Genomic DNA, 12,806 nt, shown 5'->3' on the forward strand with positions numbered 1-12,806 from the left:
ATAACATACTTAGACTCTCTAGAAATTGGAGCCAAATATGAGATTTCAGAGATCTGGCATGAGTTGCTGGCTTAATGTAACCCAAGCATCGATTACATCAACAGTCATATTTTCTACCTAGTGCGTGAGGTGTCTGCCACACAACCCCCATTAACTCTAATTGAAGTTGTGCAGCTGATTTCCCTGCTGAGCAATAATTCTATAAATCTCCCTCTAAGTGGCAATATATCTTACCTTTAGTACACTTTTCATTTTAAAAAGAAAGTATAAGAGAAAAATTGTAAACAAGAATGCCATCCTATTCGTCTTGAATATGTAAGTGTCATCAAAGCAGAATAAATGTAAAACTAAGCTGAACATTTAAGATGACATGAGACATTGGCTTCACTGGAGAACACATATTCGGATCCACCTGTTTAACTGTTAAGAAAGTCTTGTATTCAGTCCAATTATTATGACATGTATTAGTTAGTATGTGTTCATATAGATAACAAGTTGTTTACACTTTAACAAAGTGAAGCCATTTCCTCAGAGTATAGATTGCTACATCTGCATTTGTAGATTATTCATTTGCTCAGTACTGCTATCAGGTTTAATCTAATCCAGTAGATGTTAGTGCATTAATATTTTATTAATTTTCAAATATAGAAAATATGTTCCAAAATTTATTTACAAAATCTCATAATAAAAATTAATATTTTTGTGCACGTACTTAATGCCTTACATGTGTTATCTCTTTTAAACCTCTCAATAATACCTAAGTGACTTGCCCAGACTCACTGGTAAGTGTTAAAGCAAAGGTCAAAAAAGTAGTTTGAGCACAGAATCCATGCTTTCATAGCTAGTCCATACTGCACCTAAAAATTAATTATAAATCTAAAATATAGCAGAATTTACTTTTTATTTGTTGAATGTGTATAGATTTCATGGATCTGATAGATGGCTACATTATTTCTAGGTGGAAATAGAGACACAGATGTAGAGAACAAACGTATGGATACCAAGGGGGCAAAGTGGCAGGGGTGGTGGTGGTGTGATGAACTGGGAGAGTGGGATTGACATATACACACTAATATGTATAAAATAGATAACTAATAAGAACCTGCTGTATAAAAAAATAAATAAAATTCAAAAATTCAAAAAAAATAAAAATAAAAGCAAAAAAAAAAGATATTTTTATCTTCCATGAGGGTTAGTTTGTGGGTAAGAGTTTTCTTTGAAAGTCACACAAGTCAGAAGAATGAGCAAAGGGCTTCCCTGGTGGCACAGTGGTTGAGAGTCCGCCTGCCAAGGCAGGGGACACGGATTCGAGCCCTGGTCCGGGAGGATGCCACATGCTGCGGCGCAGCTGGGCCCGTGCGCCACAACTACTGAGCCTGCGCTCTAGAGCCCACGAGCCACAGCTACTGAGCCCGTGTACTGCAACTGCTGAGGCCTGTGTGCCTGGAGCCTGTGCTCTGCAACAAGAGAGGCCACTGCAGTGAGAAGCCTGTGCACTGCAACGAGGAGCGGCCCCTGCTCACCACAGCTAGAGAAAGCCCGTGGGCAGCAATGAAGACCCAACACAGCCAAAAATAAATAAATAAAATTAAATTTAAAAAAGAAACAAAAAAAAGAATGAGCAAAAAATCACACCTCTCTAAAAAGTTCCATTTGAAAACCTCTTTAGGACACTGGATGCCAAATTATTAGTGCTTCTATTTACTTATTTTAATGTTATTCTCAAAGTATTTGTATTTTTAAATAAATCATTTTTTATTCTGTAAAAAAAAAAAGAAAAAAAAAAAGCTAGTGATACTTCAAACATATTGCAGGCTCTCCAGGTTGGTTTTCATCCAGAAATTATTCTGGGTCACTAGACACCTGGCCTAGACTCTAAATCAGGGTTGAGAATTAGAGGAGTACAGGCCAATTTGGTCCAAAGACCTGTTTTTGTTTGATTTGTTTGAATAGGGTTTTAAAGAATTTGAAATTTGAAAATAAATGATTCTAGCTAAGGTACATACTCTCCAGGTCACCCCCAGGCCCACTACTGCGTATTTTTCCTGGCAGTCAGACACATCCACATGTTATGCCTAGTCTCTAAAGACATCTGATTTGTAACCTTTGTTGATAAAAGTTAGTTCTGTTTCTAATGCTCAGGTCCACCCAGGAGTACTATGCAAATAAGCCACAAATAAAAGTGAAAAGTCACAGTTTTGTAAATGAGGAAATGAAATTAAGACCCTGATGATTTCTGCACTCCCTAATCATTGTTGAGTGATGAACTCATCATGTAGCAATGCTTTCTGGAAACATTGGGTGAGCGGTTTTACATATTTACCTGACAGGAATCTACACCTCCTTCTTCGTAGCCTGCACACACCATATTTTCTGTAATGTTATACTCCGGCATCTCTTGTTGGCATTTCTCATTTGATAGAAGGGGAACATCAGCTTCTTGCAGTGTGTCTGCAGGAGGACCTGTTCAAAATGGATAATGCAGCCAGCCAGTCAGAAGTGATCAACATGCATCATCGACGGAGCCACCATCAGTCTTTTTTATTTCAACAGTTCACTCTCATTACCGAGTACTGTGTGTATACATAATGGAACCAAAAGCTAAAAGCACATAATAAAGCCCATCTGCAGATTTTGCCAAGTGGGTAACAGTAAAGCACTTCTTTAGTTCCCAAGGGCTAGCAGGGATGGTGGATTGGACTAGACGGTCTTTAGGTATTTTCAGTAATTTCAAATGGTTACAGCATTGCTTATGGGGGTAAAAAAGCCCGCCGACACAAAAAGTTTCATTCATGGAAATCAGCAAAGTCTCAGAAATCCAGCAGTGCTTTTCATTTGGCACCTGAAGAGGTGCTCCCTTTTAATGGCATTCAGCTCCTTCGTGCGCAAACAGGTGCGTACTGAACAGGAGACGAAGCTCAGAGGAACTGTGCCCTGGTCTCAGGGCAATCAGCTTGTCATCCACATGCAGGGGAAGAGAAAGGAGGCATTTAGTAGCAGAGTATACTTCCATGCTTTTCACAAAATGACTCATCTACTGGAAACATGAATCTCTGTTTACCAAAATGCTAATCCCAAGAGGGATGTGAAAAAAAGCAGGTGTCTAGTGCGCCCAGAAAAGGTACACGATAAGCACTTTCGAATAATTAGCAATTCTATTTGCTCTCTCAAGAAAGGCAGAAAGTTGAAAATCAGCTAGTACATTTGACAGCCAGTGTTGTTGCAAAAATGGATGTGCCCTCATTTCTAGCTAAGTTTCATCACCACGCTAAAAAGACAAGAAACAAACGTGCACGCACACATAGGTGCAAAGCAATGGATGCGTAATCAGCGGTGTGTTGGTAAATGTTTAATAACTGATTTTTCAAGAAATAAAAAACAAAGCCCCACTGTGTATTGTCTGCCAGTTTGCCTGTTGTAAACACTGGTCAATTTCAAAGTACCAGTATGACAGGGAGCATGAAGCTGGGAGCTGATACCAGCTGGTGCCAGTGACTTCAGAGGCTGGATGACTTTTAAAGTTTGACAATGAACTTTAATTTAAAAAAGTGATTTAGAGAGGTTAAGATGGGGGAGAACTTTCAGCATCTCACTGTCATTTGTTTTGTGAAGATTGAGGATGGGCTGGTAGAATTAGTTTTATAATAAAAATCAAAGAAAATTTCGCTGCTTGTCAAGGAAGAAAAAATGTTTGGATATATGATAAAACTTTCTGGTAGAAAAAAATACGAGCAGTGTTCTTACATTTGATATTTGTCAACCTGAGTTACCATGAGGATAATTGAAAATATACATATTCATAACAAAAAACCCACATAAAAATGTCAGTAAAGTTATTTAAGTTTACTAGTTGCCTTAATCAAATAATACTTCTTTCTCTCTTAGTAAGCAACATGTTCATGATCTTAAAAACAATTAGTGTAATATACTCAAAAAGGAAAAACTGGGGTTTTAGAAGTAGTTGGAAACCCTAAGAAAAAGTTCATAAAATTTGTTAAAATTGCCACACCCAGGAAGTATTTAAAAGTGACCTGTTTATTCCTAAATGAAATTGATCTCAGATGCAGATTTTTTTTTCTTGGCTCCATACCACTCCTAGAGACTTTTCCTAAGTCAATTAAATGCATATCTTTACTAACAATAGGCAAATGTGAGTAAGTTTACTCAACTCTTAAAAAAATAATAATTTCCTATGGAATAAGAGTCTTAAATTTTGTTAGTAGATAATTTGCTTTTGAAGAGTACATTATGGTCATAAATGTCTTTTAGCTTGAAGTCTGATAGAGAAAATATCTATCTAAGAATCATTTTTACTCTTTAGATTTCAAATGTAATAAGTCATGACATTTTTCAAGTGGAGGAAATACAATAATATACAGACTTTGACTTCAGCATACTTTATGGGCAGCAGAAATGAAGCATTTCAACAACATAACGTAATTGCAGTGGAGAACCTTTGTCAGAATCATCAGGCAAGGGTTTAACTTAGATTTTATGCTCTCTTTTACAAGAAGGAAGGATATTTTAACTGTGAATCCTTTGCTTCTGGGACATGCACCGCTCCACAAGATTTTGTGCCTTTTCATCTTAAATGCAATTAAGATTTTTAAATATCGTGGATATGACCTGTTGTAACTCTAGAGACCAGGTTTTTCCACCCAACAATAGTGCTGTTCCTTTTTGCTTAACTCTTAGTGATGGTCAAACTCTAGCCTAGATGGAGTAACTCCTATTAGGAATTTTGAAACCAATGAAACTGGCAGTTACGTTTAGAGGGTTTGAAGTACTAGAATGCTTTTTTTCTTTTTTTTTTTAAAAAAAACATGCTACTAAATAATGCTGGTGAGTCAATGGTTTATTAATTTATAGTCTTCAATGTAAGATTCATGCCATATCTGAGCCTTCTTGTCAGTAGGTGGAATTAGCATGTTGAAACTGATTCCCTGCTCATCTTAGGGAATGTGAGTGTGAAACATTTATATGATAAATACAAATAGTTTTATTGATTTGGAAAATGTAACAGTTAATAATTGGGCTTTTGATGACACTTTATCCATATGCTTTATAAAAATACATTTTTGTAGCCTTTGGTAATATTCATTTCAATAGGTGTATATTTTCATCAGACAGTTTATAATACTAAAATTAGTTATTGAGTTTAGGGAATGCTTGAATTTCCCTCTAATAAGAATTATAGTTTTATATTATGCTCCATGCAATTTGGAAAAAAATTTAACTATACAAATATGCAACATATGAATATAAGCCAGACAGTGCTTTTAAGAGATATTGCAGAAAATTGTTGTAGTATAAGAGTTTTTTAAAATGTTGAAAATATTCACAGGATAGAGCAATAACATGCTTTTTACAAATAGGCGTTTTCTATTCAGTCTGATAATTTTACCTTGATATACAAGTGTTCCCCAGCCAGCAATAGAACAAATTCTTCCAGGAGGAAAAACTTGATTTTCTTCGGGTAAACAAATAGGTTGTATATAATCTGTAAACATGAAAGAAAACAAGAACAGACACACATTCATTTCCAAAAGTTTTAAAAATCAATCATTTTCAACATTTCATCTAAAAAAAACCCTTGTATTTTCATTTTATCCTGCCTGGACATTTTTTAGACATCAATCTTAGGGGAAAGAAGCATTTCAGAGAAGCACTTATTTGACAGTGGATTAGGTACCACTGGTGGCCTTTTGGGATCCTCTCCATTGTCTCTATGACTCTGTTATTATGTACACAACATCCTAGTTCTGGAATTAGTCATTTACATTTGATTTTTAAATAATCACAGTACTTAATAGAATGTGGTTCCAGTTCTACGAAAATCTTGGTAAGGCTGTTTTTTTCAGGGTCAGTTAAGAGAAATTTGGGCAAATGTTCTGAGGTTTTAAAAATTTTTCTGCAATTATCTCCACATTCAAAAAGCTTTCAGGCGATTGTTTTATAGGGTACTTATGGAGGCATTAGCATTGGTGGCTGACTTTTTCAGCCTTTCTCCAACAGTATGCAAGCCTCCTAACAGTTATTCAACATCCATGACTTGTAAAACCCAAGGCAGACACGGAAGTGAATAAAAGGATAGAGCTAATACAAAGAACTGCAGCAATCATCTGCCTTTGTTAAGTGCTCTCATGCATGCGGAGACAGAGTTCCAGAGGATCACAGGGATACACTCTCTCCTGACTGGGCACTGGGAAAGTCTTCAGAGTAAAGGTTGCAGCTGAGCAGAGCCCTTCAGGATAAAGTTCACTCCCTCAGGTGATTTCTTGCACCTTATCTAGGTATTTGGAGGAAGTCCTCCATCTGCCATTTTATTAATATTATTGAATCTCCTTTACGACTGACCATCCTTACTCACTTTGCTCTTTGAACATATGCTTGTCTCTCACTTTGTCCTACTCGGGCCTTTGCGGCAGATGGACCTATCTTTCTTTCCCATGAGAAACATAGACGGCACGCAATAGAGCATGACCTATTATCTCTGGGCTGCTCCTTGGAGTTAACTGATATAGAGGGCTCTGAGAGTTGTATTTTACTGTTCAATTTTCTAGAAAGTTGGATTTAAACACCGTGATGAAGGTAATTTAATGTGTTTCTCTACATTCCCCAATTCCATTTAAATTATAGTGATTTCTATAACAAATTATCCAACTTTTATGGACTATTAATGCACTGGTACTGATATTTCAAATCTAATTTTGAATTAATTTGGGCAGATGACTAAAACTGATTTCTCTTACCTGTGTAATTCACTTTCGATTCAAGATGCATCATGGCGATGTCACTGTCCTTTCTCCGTTTATTGTAGTGTGGGTTTATGACAATTTGGTCTATCAACCGAGTTTCTATTTGAGGAGAAGTCAGACTCGATGTCATATGCAGGCCTAGGACTGCTTTCCACTTAGATGGCTCTAAATTTCTCCTAAAGTTTATGAAAAAGAAGAATAAGAAACTCTCCATCCACCACAGTTACTTTCTAGATCTCTTCACAGTAGGTATTTCAGAATTATGTGTTCCCATCCTCAAATATTCTTGAATTTCTTGGAAGAATTCTTCTTTAAAAATATTTCCTTAATTTCAATTTTTTCTGATCAGATCACAGAGGAAAGCCTTAATTTGTGCTAATCTCTATAACTTCTAAGTCATCTCTTAATCTCTGGTTCTAGATCGTGGTTCTCAACTTCTGTTTCCCATTAGAATCACCTGGAATGCTTTTAAATAACACTGTTACCTGCTCCCTTCTCCATCTCTGGTTTAATGAGTCTGGGATGGAGAGGGGCATTTTAAAAGTTCATTTTTCAGTTAAATCTCCATGTTGATGGTAATGCATAGCCAGGTTTGAGAAAGGCTGCTTTAGATCATACTCCATTGTGGAGACTGTATCTTTGTCCAGGGTTTCCCTCAGCAACCACAGTAGCTATGGTAACAATGGAAGGAGGTTCAGCAGCATCTCCTGTTTAGGAGGTCACTGAATTCACACAGAGTCCACATAAGCAATAAAACCTATTATGATGTTTAGAAGCTAATACATGAGCTTGAGTAATTTCCACACATAATGAACTTGAATAAGTTTTCATACACAATGTCGACCATTGATAATATACTGGTAAAAGATAACATTTGTGTTATAGGCAGATTAAATTGGAGAGTATATTAGCATCTGAAAGTGTACAGGGACTCCTAAATGTGCTACTGGCCTGCAACATCTTCATGCCAAGAAATTACCAGTGAACAGCTGGAATTAAGCCAACTGAGCCATATGCACAATGAAGTCAAAATTCAATAACTGCAATTACAGCAGAGCTCGTGATTTAATTCTCAATAGTTGCAAATGCCTAGTTTAACATGGTATTTCAAATGTTAAAATACAAGTCCACCTACAAATATATAAATATATAAAGAGCATGAAGTTATTTCAAGTCCATCTGTTTATATTTTTATCTATCTATTCATTACATTGTTATATTTCCTAAAGGATTATGTTTGATCAAGTAGCAGTCTTCAGTAAAGCCAATGAATGCCCAAGCATCCAGTAAGCACCCGCTGATAACCACACTGCCTTAAAATCTGAGGAAACTTACTAAGTGCTTTATAGCAGTAAAACAACTCCCATTTATGGAGAAGCTATTTTGTGCCAAATGTAGTGCCAAACACTTTGCATCATCTCATTTCACCTTTAACACAGTTCTATGGATTTTACAATTGGAACAAACTGGGTGCTAACAATTTAAAATGGTAGGGTAGAGAGGATCGGTGCCGACCAGCACTCACCAGCCTGTGACGCTTGTCTGCTCACCCGCTAGCATGGGTAGGGGCTGGGAGCTGAGGCTTGGGCTTTGGAGGTCAGACCCCGGGGAGAGGACTGGGGTTGGCTGCATGAAGACAGCCGAAAGGGGGCTAGTGTGCCACAACTAGCCAGGAGGGAGCCTGGGAAAAAGTCTGGACCTGCTGGAGAGGCAAGAGACGGTTGTTTCAGGGTGCACAAGGAGGGGTAATTTCTGTTCTGTGTGCTCACAGAAGGCAGAGCACCGCCTAAGTGAGCTCCAGAGATGGGCGTGAGCTGTGGCTATCATCTTGGACCCCACAGACGGGCACAGACTGCTAAAGCTGCGGCCGCTGCCACCAAGAGTCCTGTGTGCAAGCACAGGTCACTACCCACACCACCCTGGGAGCCTGTGTAGCCCACCACTGCCAGCGTCCCGTGATCCAGGGGCAACTTTCCTGGGAGAACACATGGCGCGCCTCAGGCTGCTGCAACGTCAGCCTGGCCTCTGTCACCTCAGGCTAACCCCACATTCCAATTATGACTACTGTACCCCTCCCTCTCCCTGGCCTGAATGAGCAAGACCACCTATTTGGCTGCTGCTTTAACCCCCTCCTCTCTGGGCAGGGCACATAGGCCTGAGGGTGGCCTACATGCAGAGTTGGAATCAAAACCAAAGCTGAACCCCAGGAGCTGTGAGAACAAAGAAGAGAAAGGGAAATTTGTGCAGCCTCAGGAGCAGCAGATTAAATCCCTGCAATCAACTTGATGAACTCTGTATCTGAGGAATACCTGAATAGACAACAAATGTTCCCAAAATTGAGGTGGTGGACTTTGGGAGCAACTGCAGACTTGGGGTTTGCTTTTTGCATCTGATTTGTTTTTGGTCTTATATTTATCTTAGTTTAGTTTTTAGTGCTTGTTATCATTGGTGGATTTGTTTATCGGTTTGGTTGCTCTCTTCCTTTTTTTTTTTTTTCTTTTTGTGGGTGTTTGTCTATGTTTCTTTGTGTGATTTTGTCTGTTTAGGTTTGCTTTTACCATTTGTCCTACAGTCCTGTCTGTTTGTATTTTTGTTTGTTTGTTTTAATCACTGTGTGTGTGTATGTTTCTTTGTGTGATTCTGTCTAATTAGGTTTGCTTTACCATTTGTCCTAGGGTTCTGTCTGTTTTCTTTGTTGTTGTTGTGTTTTGTTTGTTTCTTTCTTTTTATGACTGTGTGTGTGTGTATGTTTCTTTGTGTGACTTCATCTGTTTAGTTTTGCTTTTACCATTTATTTTGAGGTTCTATCTGTTTGTTGTTTTTTTTGTTGTTGTTCTTCTTTTCCTTCTGAGCCATGCAGCTGGCATGGTCTTGGTGCTCCAACCTACTGTCAGGCCTGAGCCTCTGAGGTGGGAGAACCGAGGCCAGGATATTGGACCACAAGAGACCTCCCAGCCCCACATGATATTAATCAGTGAGAGCTCTCCAAGAGATATCCATCTCAGCACTAAGACCCAGCTCTACCCAATGGCCAGCAAGCTCCAGTGATGGATGCCCTATGCCAAACAACTAGTAAGAGAGGAACACAACCCCACCCATTAGCAGAGAGGCTGTCTAAAGTCATACTAAGTCCACAGACACCCTAAAACACACCACCGGACATGGCCCTGCCCATCAGAAGGACAAAATCCAGCTCCAACCCCCAGAACACAGGCACGAGTCCCTCCCCACCAGGAAGCCTACACAAGACACTGAACCAACCTCATCCATAGGGGGCAGACACCAAAAATAACAGGAATTACAAACCTGCAGCCTGTGAAAAGGAGATCCCAAACACAGTAAACAAAATGAGAAGACAGAGATATATGCAGCAGATGAAGGAGCAAGGTAAAAACCCTACAGACGAAAAAAGTGAAGAGGAAATAGACAGTCTACCTGAAAAAGAATTCAGACTAATGATAGGAAAGATGATCCAAATCTTGGAAATAGAATGGAAAAAATACAAGAAACGTTTAACAACGACTTAGAAGAAATAAAGAGCAAACAAACAATGATTAACAACACGATAAATGAAATTAAAAATATTCTAGAAGGAATCAATAGCAGAATAACGCAAAAGAATGGGTAAGTGACCTGGAAGATAGAATAGTGGAAATAACTGCCACAGAGCAGAAGAAAGAAAAAAGAATGAAAAGAATTAAGGACAGTCTCAGAGACACACCAACCTTTGAATTATAGGGGTCCCAGAAGGAGAAGAGAGAGAGAAAGGACCTGAGAAAATATTTGAAGAGATTATAGTTGAAAACTTCCCTAACATGGGAAATGAAATAGTTAATCAACTCCAGGGAGCGCAGAAAGTCCCATACAGGGTAAACCCAATGAGAAACATGCCAAGACACATATTAATCAAACTATCAAAAATTAAATACAAAGAAAAAATATTAAAAGCAGCAAGGGAAAAGCAACAAATAACATGCAAGGGAATCCACATAAGGTTACCAGATGATCTTCCAGCAGAAACTCTGCAAGCCAGAAGGGAGTGGCAGGACATACTTAAAATGATGAAAGAGCAAAACCTACAACCAAGATTACTCTACCCAGCAAGGATCTCATTCAGATTCGATGGAGAAATTAAAATCTTTACAGACAAGCAAAAGTTAAGAGAATTCAGCACCAAAAAACAGCTTTATAACAAATGCTAAAGGAACTTCTCTAGGCAGGAAACACAGGAGAAGGAAATGACCCACAAAACAAACACAAAGCAATTAAGAAAATGGTAATAGGAACATACATATAAATAAATAGCTTAAATGTGAATGGATTAAATGCTCCAAACAAAAGACACAGACTGGCTGAATGGATACAAAAACAAGACCCATATATATGCTGTCTACAAGAGACTCCAGACCTAGGGACACATACAGACTGAAAGTGAGGGGATGGAAAAAGATATTCCATGCAAATGGAAATCAAAAGAAAGCTGGAGTAGCAATACTCATATCAGACAAAATAAACTTTAAAATAAAGACTATTATAAGAGACAAAGAGGGACACTACATAATGATCAAGGGATCAATCCAAGAGTTAATAACAATTGTAAATATTTATGCACCCAACATAGGAGCCCCTAAATACATAAGGCAAATGCTAACAGCCATAAAAGGGAAAATCAACAGTAACACAATAAACATAGGGGACTTTAAAACCCCACTTTCACCAATGGACAGATCATCCAAAATGAAAATAAATAAGGAAACACAAGCTTTAAATGATACATTAGACCAGACGGACTTAATTGATATTTATAGGACATTCTATCCAAAAACATTAGAATACACTTTCTTCTCAAGTGCTCATGGAACATTTTCTAGGATAGATCATATCTTGGGTCACAAATCAAGCCTTGGTAAATTTAAGAAAACTGAAAATGTATCAAGTGTCTTTTCCGACTACAACACTATGAGACTAGATATCATTTACAGGAAAAAAACTGTAAAAAATACAAACACATGGAGGATAAACAATATGTGACTAAATAACTAAGAGATCACTGAAAAAATAAAAGAGGAAATCAAAAAATATCTAGAAACAAATGACAGCGAAAACACAACTACCCCAAACCTATGTGATGCAGCAAAAGCAGTTCTAAGAGGGAAGTTTATAGCAATACAATCTTACCTCAAGAAACAAGAAAAATCTCAAATAAAAAACCTAACCTTACCCCTAAAGCAATTAGAGAAAGAACAACAACAACAACAACAAAAAAACCAAAGTTAGCAGAAGGGAAGAAATAATAAAGATCAGATCAGAAATAAATGAAAAAGAAATGAAGAAAACAACAGCAAACATCCATAAAACCAAAAGCTGGTTCTTTGAGAACATAAACAAAATTGATAAACCATTAGCCAGACTCATCAAGAGAAAAAGGGAGAAGACTCAAATCAACAGAATTAGAAATGAAAAAGGAGATGTAACAACTGACACTGCAGAAATACAAAAGATTATTAGAGATTACTACAAGCAACTCTATGCCAATAAAATGGACAACCTGAAAGAAATGGACAAATTCTTAAGTACAACCTTCCAAGACTGAACCAGGAAGAAATAGAAAATATAAATAGACCATTCACAAGCACTGAGATTGAAATTGTGATTAAAAATCTTCCAACAAAACAAAAGCCCAGGATCTGATAGCTTCACAGGCAAATTCTATCAAACATTTAGAGAAGCGCTAACACCTATCCTTCTCAAACTCTTCCAAAATATAGCAGAGGGAGGAAGACTCCCAAACTCATTCTACAAGGCCAACACCCTGACACCAAAATCAGACAAAGATGTCACAAAAAAAGAAAACTACAGACTAATATCACCAATGAACATACATGCAAAAATCCTCAACAAAATACTAGCAAACAGAATCCAACAGCACATTAAAAGGATCATACACCATGATCAAGTGGAGTTTATCCCAGGAATGCAAGGATTCTTCAATATATGCAAGGCCATATATGACAAACCCACAGCCAACATTGTTCTCAATTGTGAAAA

The 12,806-nt window shown here is 37.7% G+C and overlaps 1 protein-coding gene across 2 annotated transcripts in view; it reads right to left on the reverse strand.

Annotated features, from left to right (window-relative positions):
• The window catches only part of TMPRSS15 (transmembrane serine protease 15), a 148,886-nt gene that overhangs the window by 2,718 nt on the left and 133,362 nt on the right, over window positions 1–12,806 (reverse strand). For both annotated transcript variants that reach the window (XM_059063874.1, XM_059063873.2), the window contains 3 exons: window positions 6,753–6,934; window positions 5,405–5,500; window positions 2,324–2,463 (listed from right to left, as the gene is read on the reverse strand). In XM_059063874.1, coding sequence (XP_058919857.1) covers window positions 2,324–2,463; window positions 5,405–5,500; window positions 6,753–6,934 — 418 coding nt within the window. The remainder of the gene's footprint in view (window positions 1–2,323; window positions 2,464–5,404; window positions 5,501–6,752; window positions 6,935–12,806) is intronic.

Source organism: Kogia breviceps, chromosome 5 (genome assembly GCF_026419965.1).
Source record: "Kogia breviceps isolate mKogBre1 chromosome 5, mKogBre1 haplotype 1, whole genome shotgun sequence".
Lineage (NCBI taxonomy): Eukaryota > Metazoa > Chordata > Mammalia > Artiodactyla > Physeteridae > Kogia > Kogia breviceps.